The following is a 19,120-nucleotide window of genomic DNA, read 5'->3' on the forward strand; positions in this document are numbered from 1 at the left end:
CGCACAGAAACATCTGAAAACTGTGTCAAAAAAACATGCAAACCAACACAGGCCAGCAGCAATGTATCGATAGCATCAAAAGCACACAAAGACTGACTTCTCTGGCAGGAGTCCAAAAACATCCCACGCACTCATTTGTGGATGACGCCTTAGTTTACATTCCACCACCGGAGACAAAGCATGATAAATAGGGCGACTGTCTGGGCTGAATAAGCAAACCCACAGCATCAGACAATGATTTACTGCACCTTCTACAGGTTCCGTGATTTAATGTATGTGCAGCAGATAAGCAAGAAACAAGCAAACGTGTTGCGAAAAAGGGAACATTCAGAGCGATATTTGATCAAACCTCCACAGCGATCTTCTTGCCAGCCATCAAGTTATGAAAATAAAGCTTTCATCCTAATTTAGAAGCTGTAAAAAGTCTCACCACTGTCACTGTTGTCATCCACCAGGATGATCTCCTTGAGCATGTGTCCTGGTGTGTGGTTGACCACACTGTGGACGGAGCGCAGGATCACTGACAGAGCCTCGTTCACAAAGATGAAGACCACGGAGATCTGAGGAAGGTCTTCTGGGTACGTCAGCGCCTTACACCTGTAAAGAGAAAATCAAGAACATTAGCCAGTGTTACAACTACCTGAAAGCATTTGCATATACCGTAAAACTTCTAATAGAAGCCCATCCCAATTTAAGGCCCAATCCCTTTTACTAGCCTGGTGGTTCTGTATGTTTTGACAAATTAAGGCAGCTCTCATTAGAGGCTCCTATGCATTTAGTGATGAATAAAAAATATATTGACAATGGTGTCTCCCTATTCGCCTGCTCAGCTATCACATTCATTACTTTCTAATTGAAAAAGTGTTCTGTCCCAAAACATTATACTCAAGGAAGGATGCTGCATATACCGGTTTAGCTCCTGACCAGCTTCAGCTTTATTAGAATCAACAAGGAGAGGAGCGACAGGGACTCGGGGAGTGAGTAGATTATTTTAATGTTTACCTTTTGTGCTTTTCATTGCTCGTGGTTATGTTGAAAATGGACCACGGTCAGTTGGCTGGACAAGAATAAAGCCTAAATATGTGTTGTTATTGTGAGTATGGGTGCCTCTTTATAAGATTTTACGAATAACTTTGGTCATTTTGCTTTTTAATTGTGTGTCTTTACGGTCTAATCAATTTCACCTCGTCTGAGTGTATAGGGCTTTGAACTAGTAAAACAAACACAGGTGTAACTACAAAGCTTGACGATGTCTCCGTTCCACTTTAGTGTGACAGTGAGCAAGTGCATTAGCAAGGCCCTGAAAGCACACCTGTGGTTAACGGGATGCAGACATAATTCACTTGATTAGTTAAACCTGCTTTGAAAGTTGAAAAGTTCACCTTAAAAGTTCAAGTCGATAGAGTCAGTCTCAAAGTTTCTTGTAGTTTTGTACGTAGTAAAACTCTTGTGAAACATTAAGTGTCACATTCCCAGCGTATTCTCTGAGTGCAAGCTGTCTTTCCTCCTCTCCCAAAACAAATGGATGTATCCTGGAAAACTTTTTCTTCAGTTCACAAAACCAACAAGACAAAAAATATCTCTCTTCTAAGAAATCATATAAAGGCCCTCGTCCATTTGATGGTAAAGCTGCAGCTCAAAGGATAGATGTTCTGTATTGTACAGAGAATACTTCTGCAGGTACAGCTTCCATACAGAAACTGTATGCTGGGGGGAAAAAGTTGGATAGTTTTCTCCAGGGTGCCACAGAAAAGTAAGCATTTTTTCCACAGTCTGACAGATTACCAGGTAACATTTGATAGCACACTGCATACTTCTGGTTATAAAAAATAACCTTGTGTCTTTTCAATGTTCATGACTTTCTAATCCAGTTATTTGTTTGTATGTTTTCTCATATCCTGGTTTCAAGTAATCTGGATATATTTCCAGTGTTGTCAACCAGAGATATGAAGCACCAAATAATAAGACCAGAAGTATATAGCCATTAGTATTAGCATTAAGCACAGTCATGTGTTTGAAGATTGCTGCTAACACTAATGGTACCAGGTAAAACTTTTTAAAAAAAAGTTCAAGTTAAAAAATGTTTACAATCTAAGTTTAACGTGTAAGCATTCTAATAATTGCGAATTAGTGTTAAAGCAGTATACAGCCAGGGCTGAAGCTTTTAAGGTATTTGATCATAAACCATAGTATGTGAAATTTTGACCAAAAATCTGGAAAACTTTTATGTCAGCCACAGCCACATTATTTATCTGTTACTAATGGTCAAACAGAGATGCCAAATCCTGTTAGAGTGCTGAATGGATTAGCTTCCAGCCAGCCAAAAGCCACACTGAGTTCATCCTCAACCGATATGGGAAACCATTTACACAGAAATGATGTGGCTGGTAAAGAAAAGGCTAAACCTCTGCTGACTCTCCTGACAGACAATAAAAAAATCAAAAACATGTAAGAATCCCCTCTTCAAGTCTAAGAGTGACCACATTCCTTTTAAAAATGAGCCCCACCATCATCAAACCAATGGTGCCTATAGCCTGCATTCTCAGTGGATTTAACATTTACCATAACATTTAACTCTGAGTTTATGATCTTAATCTGTAGTTCTGAGTTCTCTTTAATACAGCATCATCTTGATCTTATAAATAATCCCCCCTTCTTTTTACAGTTAAAGGTTTAAAGTGCTGGATGAATGTCCCGTTACACTGGCTGAATAATAAAGTCTTATTTCAATTGATTAAAACTGTACAATAAGCCATGCAAAAAAATAAGGACAACATTTACTTGATCTATGTTCCCTCACACACTCAGTCTCAACGATGAATGAAGTCAATGTTAGCGCAACAACTATTAATATGAGTATCATTATTATAAATATTAAAGTGTATCTTAAAGCTGCTCAACTTCGCCCTTTTTAAATAATAACAATCAGTCCTCCCTGTTTCATCACCTTTACAGTTTCTAATGTTAATATTAGACTGACCTGTCTATTATCCTACTTACTGTTGCTGCTAATACGACACATCATTTTACCGTTATTACTGACATTGTAGGTATAAATCTGTCTCATTCATTGATGATGCTCTGATTATCCATCCCACTTTCCAAACCCAGCATAGTCTCAGAAGATGTCTGCTCATCATGAGTCTGGTTTTGCTCGAGGTTTCTGTTAAAGGACGTTTGTCCTTGCCACTGTCACTTTGCTAAATGTTGTTTAGTGCTCATGATGGATTCATGTCGGGTCTTAGTAAATAATAAAAAAAAGAGTAAGGCCTTTTACCTGCTCTTTTTGTAAAGTGTCTCGAGATAACATTTGTTATGAATTGGCGCTATACAAATAAAGATTGATTGATAGATTGATTGAATGATCGATCGATTGATAAAATCTCATGTCAGTCAAACTTCCCGTCATTTCCAGAAAAATGCTGAATTTGATCTCAGACATATTGTGGCTTTGAAGTGAGCAGTAACAGAGTAGACTGGACAGAAGCACTTTGCTGATTCCTATGGCAACTGTGAAAACACACACACACACACACACACACACACACACACACTGACAAAATCTAGTGCATCTCCTCTCTGCTCCAATTATGCTCCGAACGCAAGAGCTGACAAACACATTTCACTCTCCTCTGCCTTTGTTTCTCCGTGTTTTCACATTTCTTATTCAGCAGTGCTGACTCATTATGTAGGGATAATGAGGTGGCTATTGTAATTGTTGTGGCTGAATTATTTACAACACATTTGGGCTGTTATGAAACACTTGTAGTGTTGTTCTGTACGGGAATATCAAATTGACATGAATCAGTGGGAGTGTAAACAAATCTATGTGCTTCAGAAAGAGCTGTTAATCCCCCAAAGTCTTTCACTGAACATCAAGGCAAATCGGTGATAAAGACAGTGAGGATACTTATTGCATTTGTCAGGTGAAATGCCCTTAGTGCTTCAAGTATTCTTGAGACTCTATATAGATTTGTCAGATTGTATCAGTGTCAGCTGGTATCAGCGATTATTCCATGTGACAGAGGCAGCTAGTGAGGCTGAAATTGTTTCTTACACAGGGCAAGGATGTTATAATAAAGAACTGCCTCATGATACTGAATGAGAAATAAGGGGGAAAGAAATGAGCCCTCATATTCCTCAGCCTAAGTGTAACACTGGTTTTGACAGTACCTCCCCAAACCCCAAATTGAAGTTTTATTTTCAGATATAAAACTTTTTGGTTTTGGTTCTACAGACAAAAATTGGGTGTGAAAATGCTCCAATGTTTTGTTCAAAGGCAGCAGGTTTGCACCTCTTCCATCATGCTGTGTACCATCTGAACTCTCCTGGCGCCTGATGCCCCGGTGAACCTGGGTGTCAGCTTGAGTCAGCAGCGTTCACGGGGTCAGGCCACAGGGAGACGGCCACACAGCAGATGGTTCCCAGCATGCCGCTGAAGTTACATCCCCCTCTCTACACCCAATGGAAGCCTCCTCGTCCTCACAGCCATCGTGTGTGTGAGTATACGTGTGTGTGACAGGCATGTGTTTACAGATTCTCACCTTTCAACAATAGGAACTGGCAAGAGAGAAACTACTAATTATGTAGGATGACAGAACAGATGGTATCTCATTTGCTTGGGAAATTATATGGTAAATGCTTTGCATATCATGACACAAAATGTCAGTAAAAGAGAGTTCTATAAAACTACTCGCAATTTTTTGCACATCTGTCTAATAACACCAAGGTTCACCTGTCACATCAATGTCCAAACTTAAATTAATACCTTGAAAATATAGCTGGTTGCTTTTTAATAATAATTAAATCCAAACTCAAACTTGTCTACCATTGCATACTGATGCCCAAGGGAAATGCAGCTGTTTTTTTAAAGGGTACGTACTTGTTCTGGAATCTTCTGGACAAATTAAGAGAGACTGGAAAAGACAATTGATCCATAAACAATATGTAATTGGACCATAATTAGTTGTCTCTACATCAGTCAGCTAGTTAGCTTTGAATGCTCTACAGACGATCACCAGCTAGTCATTGCATTTGTAAATCTACCTTTTTGTTCAGGCACTCTGTATATGATTGTCATGGCATCAAATCTACTTCCTGAGTATTGACCAAAGTTTGCTCTGCTGTGATGGCCACAGCTGCTCATGGGAAATATCACCTCCACCAAAACTCTCAGCTTATAGTCTCCCACCAACGCCTTCTCATTTAACGTGCAGTCAACCACTCAAACAAATGACACACTTAGTTTGAATCAGAATGAGTTTAAATGAAGCGCACACATTTTTACAGTGTAAGATTAAACACATTTGTGTTAAATTAATCATTACATCTTTGCTTTTGAATTACATGGCTGTTGGGGGGATGGAACTTCCTGGTTTGAACAAAAGGTGTGGCCAAGTGCTGTGAACACTTATATGCTGATGCAATCCCATGGAGGGGACCAACTCCTCATATGAAATAGGGGGGATTTGCTCTGTATTTAGCTTCACTTGTTGTTTTGTCCAAACCACCCTATGTGTTCTCTTCTGTCCCTTATGCTTGATCTGTTTCTTTAGATTACACCTTGTCTTTTGTCTTGTAATGTACAGTTATATGGAGTTGACCTTTTTTATCGGCCTAGTTGGTCTAATTTAGGTTTGTGCAGTATTTAATGTTTATTGGTAACATAAAAACCTTTACTGTAAAGAAAATAGGTTGTCTCATCCCTTACTGTAAGAGGTTTTATATTCATTTATTCCCAATCACACCTCCTTCCGTATCGTCACTTTGCTGATGATGTGATTCATTTTTTCTCAAAATATTTGTAAGATTCAACACTGTATGGAAGCAGAGTTGATACCCTTTTCCCAAGAAGCGTTCGCCCTGTGTGTGTGTGTGACTGTGGGAGGGTAATAGCCAGAGAGAGAGTCTAAAGAAACAGGTTACCTCATCTCCTAAATGTCTGATACTGCAGAATGGGATCATAAGGTCTCCGCGGTGCAGGAGCTCCTGCTGCAAATTGTTGCTCTTTCCAGTGCTAGAGTTTATCTCTTGGATGGAAGGGGGCCGGACAGAGAAATGACAAGGAAAACGATTATCTGTTTGAGAGGAGTGCTCGCGGATTGGAAAGTTGCTTTTGGTGTGCAGGTTACTCGAGGTTAATGCAAAATTTCACAGCAAATAAGAGCGGCTTGTTGGGAAAAAGTCAGTGGGAGCAGGCCTGGTCTTCAGGCTGCAGGAGGAGGTGGAGGAGGAGGAGGAGGAGGAGGAGGAGGAGGAAAACGGGGAGGTGTGATGGGAATACATCTTAATCTGGCGCTCTGTTTCTGTCAAAGCTGGTTCCGGGTCAAATTATGAGCGCTGTCCTGCGAGCTCGGGCCCATTACAAACAGATGAGTCGATCGCTCATCTCGTTACGGCTTTACTAGGCTTCCCCGCTGCTGCAGACAGGTACAAATTTAAGGCTGAGCGATGCCCTAAATTGGATCCAGTAAGTAGGGCAATGGAACTACAATATCACTTTAGGATCTGGACACTGAAATCCAGCCTCACACCACATCTCAACTCTGCTGCCTTACCCCCTCTGACATTTCCAACATATTACTCTGGTTACATTCATTAAGCTCAGCCTTTCCACTGACTGTATAACAGAACAGGAGTGAAATATACATTTACTTTGTTTTGCACAGTTTCCATGTCGTGCCTATGGAGCACAGCGCTGCAAAAAGTCCCCCCTTCAAACTCGGTGCCAGATTTGTCATTGTATTTATAGACCTGGCAGGGCTGATTGAGAGAGGCAATAGAGAGAGCTGTGAGAGGGAACAAAGGAGTTACTGAGGGAGCGCATAAATGCATGGGGAAGGACTGGAATGATACAGTAGAGAGGTTATCAATCAAAACACTTGTGCCTTTTTTCTTATGAGAAGAGCGCAAGAGCAGGGCTTAAAGTATAGGTAGACAAACGCACCGTGCTTCATCATAAACACTCTCTGTGCTTCAGTTTTCCTTTTATTACCTCTGCTGTCACATGCATGCGGGCCGCGGTAATGGATGTGATTGATAACAGTGCATGGAATTAAGCTTTCGCAGTGCCGAACAGCAAGTACTTGCCTACTTAGACAGTGGGACTAAATGGAGCGGGTTGTCACTCCTGTACAGAAATCAATGCCAATAATAGGTAAGGTGTCATGTAAGAAATAAAGTGTGCTTCTCAGGCAGTTTTACAGGCAGTCTAATATTCAAGCAACCTTCAATAAAAAGTTGTGGCAATATCTTGGGGTTCAAGAAGATAAAGTAAAAGCTCTGGATAAAGTTTGGAAACTACAAGTGCACCACTATTAGTGTTAAAAGGGTACATTGTTATACAGTATATTGCAGAATTATTATTCACATTGTAAAAAAAGGGATAAAATAAAATGTAGATTCTTAAAAAGCAGTTGTTAGGGACCCAGTAGTAAGGGAACTGAGGGTAAAAAGCTGGTTTGTGTCTCAAAATGCATTTTCTTTTTATGAGTAATAACTCACACAGTTTTGTTTGTTTTGCAGATATCAGTAACCTTAGCAGCTTGTCTGTTTGTATTGCTGTTCTCTCCACAGCCAGATTAGCTGTTGTTGTACCCAATCTTCCCAAGGACAGTGAATGGCAGGGACCATAATGAAGAGCCTGCTAACGTCCCCAGGTACCTGAGTTGGGAATGTCACTGGCAGAAGTGAAGGGCAATAGAGAGAGATACAAGCCGGTGAGCTGTAAAAAGGGATTACAGGTTTTTGTGCGAGAGACAATCGAGGCTGTAATTATTATAAAGCAGTTTTGCAGCACACAGGCAGATTTGAAGGAAGAAGTCTTGAGAATGTGCAGATCGTTCAGTCATGGCGGACACACTCAGCTTGCCCGTAGTCATCAAAGTCCTTGGCTCAATGACTCCTGTTCAATTAAAAGCCCATTAGAGAAGAGGTGCCCAGTTCCAGCATTTAACCTTACTTCTGCAGTGCTGCAGTCACCTTTCGCCTGCAGGACATCATTACAGAATGAGAATTAGAAATCAGAAATATGTAACAGTCTTAAATAGTGTGCGAGACAGAGACCTAGTGCAGAAGGCAGCAGGAAGACTGAGATGGCTTCAACAGTTTGTTTAGTCAAGACAAAAGGAAAATATATGTCTTTGATTTTATGTTCAAACTGGTTTTACAGGCTGTCTCATCTATTGGACATTTCTGGCAACCAGGGATGCAATGAAACCCAAACTGGTCATGGTCACTTCACCTAACCTTTAATGTAGATTTGTCTTGTCTAGTCCTCAAGCACAGACTGTAAACAAAAAGTGGAGGAAGCCACCCTGACATCACTCATTAGTTTGTTAATCACTCTTTTGCAACCTCAAGTTCAACATTTTGGACATCACTGTCTTGGATTATTTTGAAAACCCAAAGTTTACTATATAGATGACCATAATGATAACACTAACATCATGTTGTGTGAAATCATATTTGAAACTAGTCATTAAGCCCATAAACCAATTAGGAAAATGTTTACAAAGTTAATTGAGTGAGTGAAAAGTTGTTTGTCTTTCCAATCTGCTTTCATACAATCTGAGTTCTGTTTCGGAATGAATGCAGTCGCCCCCTGCTGGCTTTTGGAAGTAATGCACGTTTAAGCTATGTCCTAATAGGAATCCAGTCTAAAACATGGCAACTATCACTTCTTAGATACAGTTTATATCAACAGTATATATAACAAGCTATGACTGATTATGAGCACTATTAGCCTAGGAATCACCCTGAATGAATACTGAACAGTAGAAACGGGAAAAAATATATTTTTTCAATTATAGTACAAGAGGATAATTTCTATTTTGTAATTTCATCACTTAAATGAGGAATGGCCAAAACCCAATAAGTAGCCAAGCAAGCACAACCTTCCTGTTTTTAACAGCTTTTTATATTCTGATGGATCAAGGATTGCCACCACTACTGAACAACATACATGTTGCCATGGTAACAAAAGGGATTTTCATGGATTTATAGGTTTCTTTCATACAGGTGTCTCTCTGTTAGTCTCTAGTCTTACCTCATGACATTCTTTCCACAGAAAAACTCCATCAGAGTTCCCCTGGAAATCAACCCACCTTTTCTGGGTGTTTAGTGCCGGCCAGAGTAAGACCGACAGCTTTAATGAACTAAACCTCCAGATCAAAAAACAACAGAGTTCATTAGACAAAAAAGAACCCTAAAAGTCCTCTATAGTGCCATAACAGTGCTTGCAGTAAAAGCATGGTGAAATCAGTTTCTTTCTGGGAACACTGCTGGTCTTTTGATGTTTGTCTTGTTCTTCAAAGAGCTGCTCCGGTGACGTAACACACAGAAAGCAACAGAAACTGTTTGAACTTGGCAGTGTATTGACTTCCATGGAGCTACACAACACAATGTACAAAGTCTTAATCATACTGCTTTATGTATGTCAAAATAAAGAAGAATGAAGACAAATCTGCAATCCCAACCCAGGAAAGTACATCCACATATGCACATGAAAGTCAAGTCAACACTTTCCAAACACCCCGGCACTCACTTCTCTTTTTTGTCTTCCGTCCAATTTTTTGTTGAACCAGTTTATTAAAAAGGGAGGAATTTCCTTAAGTCCTTCCATTCCAGAGGCGCTCTCCGCTGACTTTATTAATTAGCAAGTTCCTTTTTTCTCCCCCGCCACCTCCTCTTCCCCTCATATTCCACTCTTGTCTAATTTTTGGGGGGTGTGAAAAAGAGCTCAGAACAAAGCGGCGCAGATGAAATGAATTGTTATCCCACTAAAGCCCTCAGAAACTTCTCTTGGCCGTCAGATTTGCTCCCAGTGTCTCCGCCCGTCACCATTGTTCTTTGACACTATGTGATACGAACGCCACTGGCGGCGCTGATTACCACCCCAATCACCCCCACCACCCACCACCCACCCATCATCCATCACAGCCGTGGTTCACTTTATAAATCTAAAAGTTATTTGAAAAGGACCATTAAGGCCGCTTGCTGCGTGTCCACTGGGTCTCTTTCATTGAAAATAAAGCAATTCAAGATTTCTTTTATTGTAACATTATTACAGAGCTCTTCAGATGTCACCATGGTCTTATTCTCGGTCTTTCATGTCGGGATTAGGCGTGTCTAAAGCCATTTTCTTTTGTATGAATCACCAAGGCAGAAGCCCTGAGATGCTCTGTGACTAGAATGACTGTAATGCATTGACAGAAGTGTGGAGGAAAGATTAGGCTGAGTTAGGGAAGAAGACAGAAGACAAAGATGACAAGTATTAAACAGGATGGTGGCGTGTGAAGAGGGAGACTCTGGGGGAACCATTCATCACACAGCCGAGAGTCTTGTGACAGAAGGAGACAGCTGATGGTGTCAGTGCTGCAGGCTGCTTTTTGGTAGCCCTGCTAGCTTGTGTGCTTGTTCTGTAAGATTTAACAAAACTAAACTGAAATGTTATTCAAGCTTTTAACACCAAATGGATTATCACTTGGATTTAAACACATGCAAAAAAAATCTAATTAAAACTGGAAGTTATGAGAAAACAAATCTCAAAAGACACTATAACCTCTGGAGACGACAGCATATTTCCAAGAATAGCTAAAGCCAAAAAAGATATCCGAGAAGATTTTGTTACACTGGTCACTGTTAACAGGTTGACAGAAAATCCTACTGCACAGGAAAACATTAGCACCATACTGCGACCCCACTTGGTGTTCGGTAGAGCAGCCTTTGTGCTTAAGATATGAAAAGCTGTCACTTTGTCTACACATTTGAGAGATGTCACTCCTCTATGCCTCTTTATTAGAAAGCTAACTGCTAATTAGGACTGAAGAATATGGGGGGGGCTAACATTGGAATATTTTTTTCTTTCTGTAAAATATTTTGTGAAATAAGGAAATTAAGTGAGATGTGTATTTTTATGTACATCAATTAAAATTGCAATCAAATAATAACACTTTTTAATATTTGGGTCTTTAATCATTTCCTGATTTCAAATCTAAACTCCTTCCTGCTTTCATCACGCACTGGGTCCAGCCCTCTGACAGCAGCTGTGACACACACGGAGTAGAAGGAGGAGGAGAGGTGGAGAGAGAACAAGTGAAGCAACATGTTGCCTCATAAACTTCACAAATGAACTTGTAGCTTGCAATAATGTTCAGTTAATTTGGAGCAGCGGTCTGCTACCCCAATGCCACCTAACGCCGCTCCAGAAGAACGATAACAAATATGTTATTTCTGGAATTTACTTAATTCACTCACCACTGTTAGCACTAACAACATGAAAGCCCATAAAGAGAAGATGAGAGACATGTATTCACACCTCTTAAATCCACTGCTTTGTGACTCATGTCATGTTGGGTTGGTGGAAGTTTACAGCACGCCATGTGCCACTGGAAGCTGGGTGCACTGAGTGCAAAATGAGCTCCTATAAACCAGCAGGTGTACAGAAATGTCCCCCGCCGGATGCCGTTAAATTTACAAGAGTGACATTTGCATTTCTCTGCTTACTATGGAAATCTGTGTGACGCTGGTTTTGATCCCTGACACTTCTTACATCTCATCACAACTTTGAAAACAGGTTGAGGCCCCAGTGTGTCACAGAGAAACTCTTTTATTAAATATTAACTTATCTATCAATATGAACTTAAGCTTGAGGGTAAAGCTATTTTGAGGAATCAATCCGTTAGCCTGTCCCTGACCTTTCACCTCATTGTTGTAGTGCAACCGTTCACTCCGCTGCTGCATGTACTGGATGAAGAAGGACATGTATCGGATTATTTTATGTTCATCATGAAGGGATTTAAACCCACATGGAGTTGCTGAACTGTTGAGATGAAGAGCTCCAGACATCAATGCTTAACAAAAGCATTAAAGTAGCATGAACGCACCCTGCACTTTTGACCTGGTCTGAGCTTGCAGGGAAATCTTGTGAATCCCAGTAATCCTCAACACTATGATAAAACTGCAGGGCTTATCATTTCAGCCTCACCTCAGTCCTGCAATTCAGTTATTTTGTAGAGTCAACAGAATAACAATCAATAAAAGAAAAGAAGAAAGGGGGCAAGAAAACACTGTGTTCTTTGATTTTCTGGTAAAGTGTGGTGTGGTACATTGTGTGCCTTCACAAAAATAGAGCCAATCAACTGCAGCAGGGATTAAACTGGCAAACCTTCCTGTTACAAGTGTCTCTAACATTACACAACCCTGCCAGGGGGTAAAACAGGTGTAGAGCTGTAGATGGAAGCAGATAGTACATGACGGAAAATGAGGAGAAACAGGAGGTGGATTTACTTTTTAGGTCTGTAGTCGGGGATGCTTCTGTCCAGGGAGATGCGATCACTGAGCTGAGCATTGTAGCCGTACTCCTCATACTTCCCCTCGGCATCTCGGCTGTCCTCTCCCAGAGTGGCAGCGGCTCCCCCCTGGCCAAGGCCTCCGGGGCCCTCAACCAGCCCCATGGGCTTCGCCAGACCTGCAGAGGAAACGACACAAGAGAGAGACAATCATACAGATGGACATGGCAGCAATCAGTAGAACACAGAGAGAGAAACAGACAGAGACAGGCAGGAAGAGAGGCCATGCAGAGGGGGCATATGATTGACATTTTTCGAGCTGTTTGAGGAGATTGGTGTATGGCAGCATCGAGACCCAGCAGGGCTCATCCAGAGGGCATCATTACACTGTCTGTCTGTGGAAAAAGCTGCCAAACACCCACATGGACACAGATGTCACAACAGAGCAGAACAGAGCAGAAACTGGGACCACAGAGTTACACAATACAGCCTAGAAGGAATACATAGAAAAGAATAGAATAGAATAGTCTTTATTGTCATTGCACATAGTACAACAATATTGCTGTGCTTTTCTAAGATAAGAAAATAATAACATTCAAAGCATTCAGCCACACACAAATCAAAGTTTTTAAAGTTATCGACAGCGGTAGTTAAAAACAAGTTTTAAGAAAGTCTAGTGCATTCAGTGCAATCTACAGTGTCATTACTGTGAGGCACATAAAAGAATGAAATAGTGCATGTTATATAGATACGAGGAGCACTCATCTTACTTATTATTTAAGGGAGAACTAAATTCAGAAGGTCTTTTTAGCAGTTCCTGCAGTGAATAAGGTGACGGTGCAGCTGCAGGAGGGTAAAACTGTCCAGAGAGATGACCTCCAGTACTCAGCTTAAACTCTAGAAAAGGAACATGTTCTAAATCAGTCGACTTTCATAGGTGGAGTGTAGCCGGGGGAAGCAATTTGGGAACAATACAAAATACTAAACAGTGTAATTGGATAAAGGATCTTGTCATTATGAGGTATGTTGAAGTGAGCACTATTGTACCTTGCCATTGTTTTAAAAAATGACCACAATTATATAATACATGTCCCCATGAGAACTCTAATTTACCCAGATTAAATGTTTCCACTTCGCTGCTCGATGGAACCGATGCACGCCTGGGCTGGTAAACGTGGTCACTGTGAATTCTGACATCAGTGAGGGAGTTTTACTTTCAGTCAGGAACTGTTTTTGAAAATTCCTGTCACAGATTACTGCAAACTATTGAAATCCAGTTGTTTAGAGAATTGTAGATAAGAGCTTCATAGGCTGTATCTGTGTTTTTAACTATCTGTTTTTTGTGAAGTTAATAACATATGCTAAGCCACTACATAAAGTAGTACCTTCAAAACTAAAGTTAGCTCACTAAATGTAATCAGAGCTGTAGGAAGTAAAGTAGGTTCTAGTTTAAGGTACAACTGTACGTATGATGTTATACAACAGTAAGTTATGTGATTAGACAAGAATCATTTATTGACAGCTGATTTAAAGCACAACATCACTGAAACGTTTCACAATGTGTGACACTCAGCTTCAACCAGGTTTTGTGAAAACAGTTCATAAGCATGTCAGCTGCAGGTCTTTGTTTTGATTAATAAAGCTGCTTCCTTTGATTCTTACGGGCCAACAAAGCAGCTTTTAGCAGGGACTGTGATTCAAAAGTAATTTGAACCGATTAAAGCCATCTGATTTGATCAAATCTTGAAAACTGGTTGTTCAAAAGAAAAACAGGATTACAAATCTGAATCAAAGATCAGCACACAATGGATACACACACAGACTAAGAGGGAGCGTTTAAAAAAGAATGCAGTCCAAGGTTCGATACACAGTCAGGCAAACAATCTGCAAACAAATCCAGAGGAAAAGACAAAAATCAGGCAGGGTCAAAAAACATGCAGAGATCAAACACACAGAGGTTATTTAAAAAACATGATTGGAAGAGGGAAACACTACGAACATGAGGAAGGACACACTAGGAACATGAGGAAAAGGATCTGAAATGACAAGAGGCCTAGTCCACATACGCGAGTATTTTTGAAAACGTACGTTTTTTCTGTGTTTTGGCGCACACAAGCAAACTGTGTATAGGTTGCACCTTTTGTAAAGCTCCTTTCAAGGTGAAGATTTTCTGAAACTCAGTTTTTTAAGATGTTTATGTGAAGACGGGGAAAACAGAGTTTAGGGCTTGTAACGTAACCTTAAAAAGACATTGAAGATGAATGTTGAGAAATGTATTGCATGCCAAGGACATTGTTTTTGGATCAGGTTGATCCAATCAAGTTTATCTGTGAAAACCAGGAAACAAGATGGATACCTGATCCTGGATAGGAAAAAAGTGGATTTCCAAATTGGGATGATTTGAATAAAGATGAAACATGATATTAAGTAGCTGCTCTGTGGTAATGGTGTAACATGTAGACACACACACAGTTGAGTACAGGATTCAGTTCCAGTCTAGTTGTCACTAGTTGTGTTTCAACTGAAGGATTAAGTCAACCGAAATAAAAAATATGCTGCTTATGTCTCACTGCTGTTGTTTGCTGTTGTATAAAAACAACATAATACTTGTTGTGATAGATAACTAGCACAGCTGTTTATCTTTAACACCTAGCCTGCAGCCTCATGCATGTGACCTGTGATATTTCTTAAGTGTTGCAGGTCAAGTAATAGCTCATCTCTTCTCTCTTTGTCCACTCACTATTTTTTTATATTTAATTTTGTCTCCGCAAATAAATAATAATGTATAAAGAAATATATATATATAATGTAATTAAGTAAGCTTAGTTTTACTAACTTTAATTTCTTCTTTAAGTAGAAAGATAAATAGATTTTCTGAACCTGTTTGGAGATGTTTTTGTATTTTATGTCGTACTACCCACCTCTAAATGTAAGAGTTAACATTTTCCAACCTGACTGCTCGATCTGTATTTTGGACTTATGCTTATATGCATTTCTGAACTGTAGTTGATTTGTTTTGTTTTGTGCGTTCACAGCTTTGTTTTAAATACACAGATTTCCACAGTGACCTTTAGTATAACATGGAGCTTTTACATGGTAACAGATTCTTAATGGCTCCATAAACCTTCATTAGAAGCATTACAGTAACAGCGTGTAGCAGAAAATAACCATGAAGCCTTTATTTCCACAGCGTTTGCTCCATGCAGCTCCTTTAATCTTCAGGAAAGAGGCCAGATTGTGTCTTGGAGTGCTCGGTGGTGACTAAGAGCCAGTTCTTGGCCCCCTCATGTTCGGCTCCTCTGGTCTAACACAACCTAATTCAGCACCAGACTTAATGTGTCCGACTTAAAATACCCCTCTGCTCTCATTAAAATGACTCATGGCTGTGATTTAACAGACCGTCACTTTGGTGCTCCGACAGTGACATTTTCAAAAGGGAAGGAGAGAAATGGGGCGCAGAGTCAGAAATAAAATCTGGGCTGGTGGAAAGACAAACACCTCTTCACTCATTCAACCTTTAAAGAACTGTGTGGAAGGTTGTTTGAGGGAGGGATTCAGTCCTGAACCTTAAGTTTCAGATATATTTATTTATTTCAAGCAAGTTTTTTTGGGCTATTCATGTTTGGTATGGACACTTTCTCAACTTGATCACATTTTAAATATCATTTTTACATGACTGAAATCACACATTAAAAGTTGAAATAGCAATACATGAGGTAACTTGATCAAATATAAATGCAATTACATTCTTGATACCTGAGGCACGTTGTCCATTTGTATGTACAGTCTGTGGTGCTGACTGACACAGAAAGGCTTTTGTATTGCAGAAATGAAAAAAAGCACACAATCTACATATAAGCCTTAAAATATATTTTGTTGTTGATATTTCTTTAACTGCGTATAACTCTAAAAAGCTTAGCTCATAGAATATTAAGCATGGTGTGAACCAGTGCATAGATAAGAATGAACCTATTATGTGTGAAATTAAAAGATAAAGAAAGGAGCTTTGCTTTGCAGGTCGAGTAATGACAAATATTATACTGAGAATGCTTTCTACTCAGTACTAACACTATACACACAAAACACCTGCTAATGTTGAAAATGCATTCTGATAATGGATGAGAGTCTGACACAAACAGGCAAGGGAAGCTAAACTTAAATTATGAATCAGGTCTTTTATGGGTTGAAATAAATGTTGCTGCTTGAACACAGTTATAAACCAAGGCAAACCCTGGTTTTTTATATGAAGAAGTAATGAATAAAGCTGGATAACAAATGAGCCAAAGCTACAAATACGATAAAATGAGTATTTCCTGCCTCTGCAGTTTGTGCTGTTTCTGCAGACGCTGTGTATTTGGTTTACTCTGGTGTTGTGTGAGGGCTTAAATTTAGCAGAAAAAACAAGAATCAATTGTTGAGAGATAATTTCGGGGTCTAGTGCTAGAATTTTTCCAAATCATAGTGTTTCATCTCCTGACGTGCCTGCTGTTGTTTTGATCGGCAGAGCGACATTTTATGCAGCTCTTCCTTCAGCTCTCAATATTTCATAGATTTGTTTTGGCCTTTGAAGGCTTTAAGCCCCACCAGAAGAAGTTATTTCCCGCTTCCTGAAGCCATCACTGAATCCCCCCCCCACCCCCCCACACATCCTCCTCTCACCATCAATATTCAGAACTCTGCTGTGTCACTTTCGACACGCATAAATCCACTCTTACTCATAAATCATTCATAAAAAATGGGTCATCTTTGAGTGTGAGACTGGATCTTTTAAAGGCCAAATCAGACACTTTCTGAAGGTTATTGTATAATTTATAGCAGTTATGGGTTTAATGCAGCGTGTCAGAGGGATTTGGACAAATGGCTTTTAGGGAAAGAGCTCAGAGACAGACGTATATTTGGACACAATGAGGTTGGGATTGGCACCTGACTTTTGAGGGATCCAGCTAACATGTCTGATGGGAGAGTTAGAAGCAGAAGTTGGGCTTTGACTGACTGAAGTGAGATGATGAAAGAGTCAATGGGCTGTTTAGAGGGTGAATCTTATTGGAAATTTGAATGAAGTACTAGTTGACACATGTAGATGTGTATAGAAATTCTCCCATATTTGTTCCCATTTATAAAACAGTGTCAGTGAATGTGTACTTCAGCCCAGTGTGGGATTTTATTCTTTGTCATCTTTTTTTGACCAGGACATAACAGCCCACTTGTTGGATGCTTTTATACAAAGTGCCTCACTGGATCATGTGCACATACATTTTTAACTCCTGCATTTGCCGGGGGAATAGCTCTTAATCCTCACTGAGTTATGCACAACCCACACATGCCCACAGTCCGATTCTTTATTTTCAAGATACACTACGTATTAAAAGCATCTATTTTTGTTAGCAAACAACCCATTTGTGGATTAAAGAAAATGGTGCTCTGTAAAAGACGCTTATGGGTTTTGCTATTGATTTATTCATGCATATTACATTTTTGCATGACTTTGTTTTTTTTTTTTTTTAAATAGAAGAAGAAACAAAACAGAGTACATAAAAGATGGATCAAAGCCAAGCAGAGCACTTTAAGTGCACCCAATAGTCTGCTGGGCTTTATCAAAGCAGCTGCTTAAAAACAAAAAAATGAAAAAGATTAAAATTTTGCAGATAAAGCCTCAAATGTGTGTCAGTCGTTTAAATATCACAAAACAACCTCACCATCATGAGAGTGTTTCTGTAGCATCTTTAAACTTCCGCTGAAGTGCTTCAGTCAGACAGAAGGCAATGTATCAGATTTTAAGGCCTCTCATCCCGTAATGGAGTTTTCTTCCATTAGGCAGAGGAATTGAAAGTGGAGGGAAGCAAAAAATAACGCAGAAAACAAAGCTGGCAGCTATTGTCCTGCTTCCAAGACTCACACAGAGACACAGAGGCCCTCCAGACTCGAGCCTCCGGCCCTGGAGGGTATCTGTGTTACTGTGTGACACTATGCCGCTATGCCAGATGGCTTGTCCATGACGTGAACCCCACCCATGCTTGTCAAAATGCCACCACACTGGCTGGTGCAGGGCATGCTAAATCCCTCCTGTGGGAGAAGCCAGTTTGCAGCCATTCAGCTCCAATTACAAATCTTCAGTAGCACCCGAGGATTCGAGGCCATCCAAATATGGTGATTACTCCACAGCTCCTGGAGGGCCGAGGCTGAGAGCTGAGCTCTTCATTGGTATGCGCTGTTTACTTACTGTCTGTGTGTCCATCTGTTGATATGAGGAACAGACGCAGCTCGATTTTTCTGTGGAGGCCACACTGCAAGCTTGGCTGGCATAGCAATTATCTGATATTATCCTGCAGTTTCAAGGAATCTTAACTGGTCAATTCAGCAGAGATGGATATGAAGAAAGCTGACAACAAGCCTTGAAATAAACAGCTTATAGGGGCTTAAATGCATTGTGCGTTTATATGTATAAATCTATTTGCAGAAGAGAAAATCTTTAACCTTTTTCCATGCTCCAACTCTATATATGAATTTATTGCAAAACATCATCAATGGTTATGAATAAAAACTTTAGTGTGAACGGTGAATCATAGCCTATTTAACAATAAGGGACTCGTTTCCTGGTACGTGAAACAGAAATTTGAATTCAGGCTAACCAACTAGTCTAAATAAAATGGTAATTTGGTTAGCTGAGACTGGCTAACATTAGCAGTGCCAGCACTGCCAGCTTTTGGTCCTCCTTGAATGTTAACATCCACATTCCTGTGCTTCTTGTGGTTAGTCTCACGCATTAGTATGGTCGATATGCCAGTTCAACCTGACACAGCCTACATGCACTGACTAACCGCACTGCTCCT

The 19,120-nt window shown here is 40.1% G+C and overlaps 1 protein-coding gene across 1 annotated transcript in view; it reads right to left on the minus strand.

Moving 5' to 3' along the window:
- Nucleotides 1–19,120, minus strand: part of galnt9 (polypeptide N-acetylgalactosaminyltransferase 9) — a 103,711-nt gene that overhangs the window by 75,306 nt on the left and 9,285 nt on the right. The window contains exons 2-3 of the mRNA XM_061037597.1: nucleotides 12,289–12,469; nucleotides 431–597 (exon numbers count right to left, since the gene is read on the minus strand). Coding sequence (XP_060893580.1) covers nucleotides 431–597; nucleotides 12,289–12,469 — 348 coding nt within the window. The remainder of the gene's footprint in view (nucleotides 1–430; nucleotides 598–12,288; nucleotides 12,470–19,120) is intronic.

Source organism: Labrus mixtus, chromosome 5 (assembly GCF_963584025.1).
Source record: "Labrus mixtus chromosome 5, fLabMix1.1, whole genome shotgun sequence".
Taxonomy (NCBI): domain Eukaryota; kingdom Metazoa; phylum Chordata; class Actinopteri; order Labriformes; family Labridae; genus Labrus; species Labrus mixtus.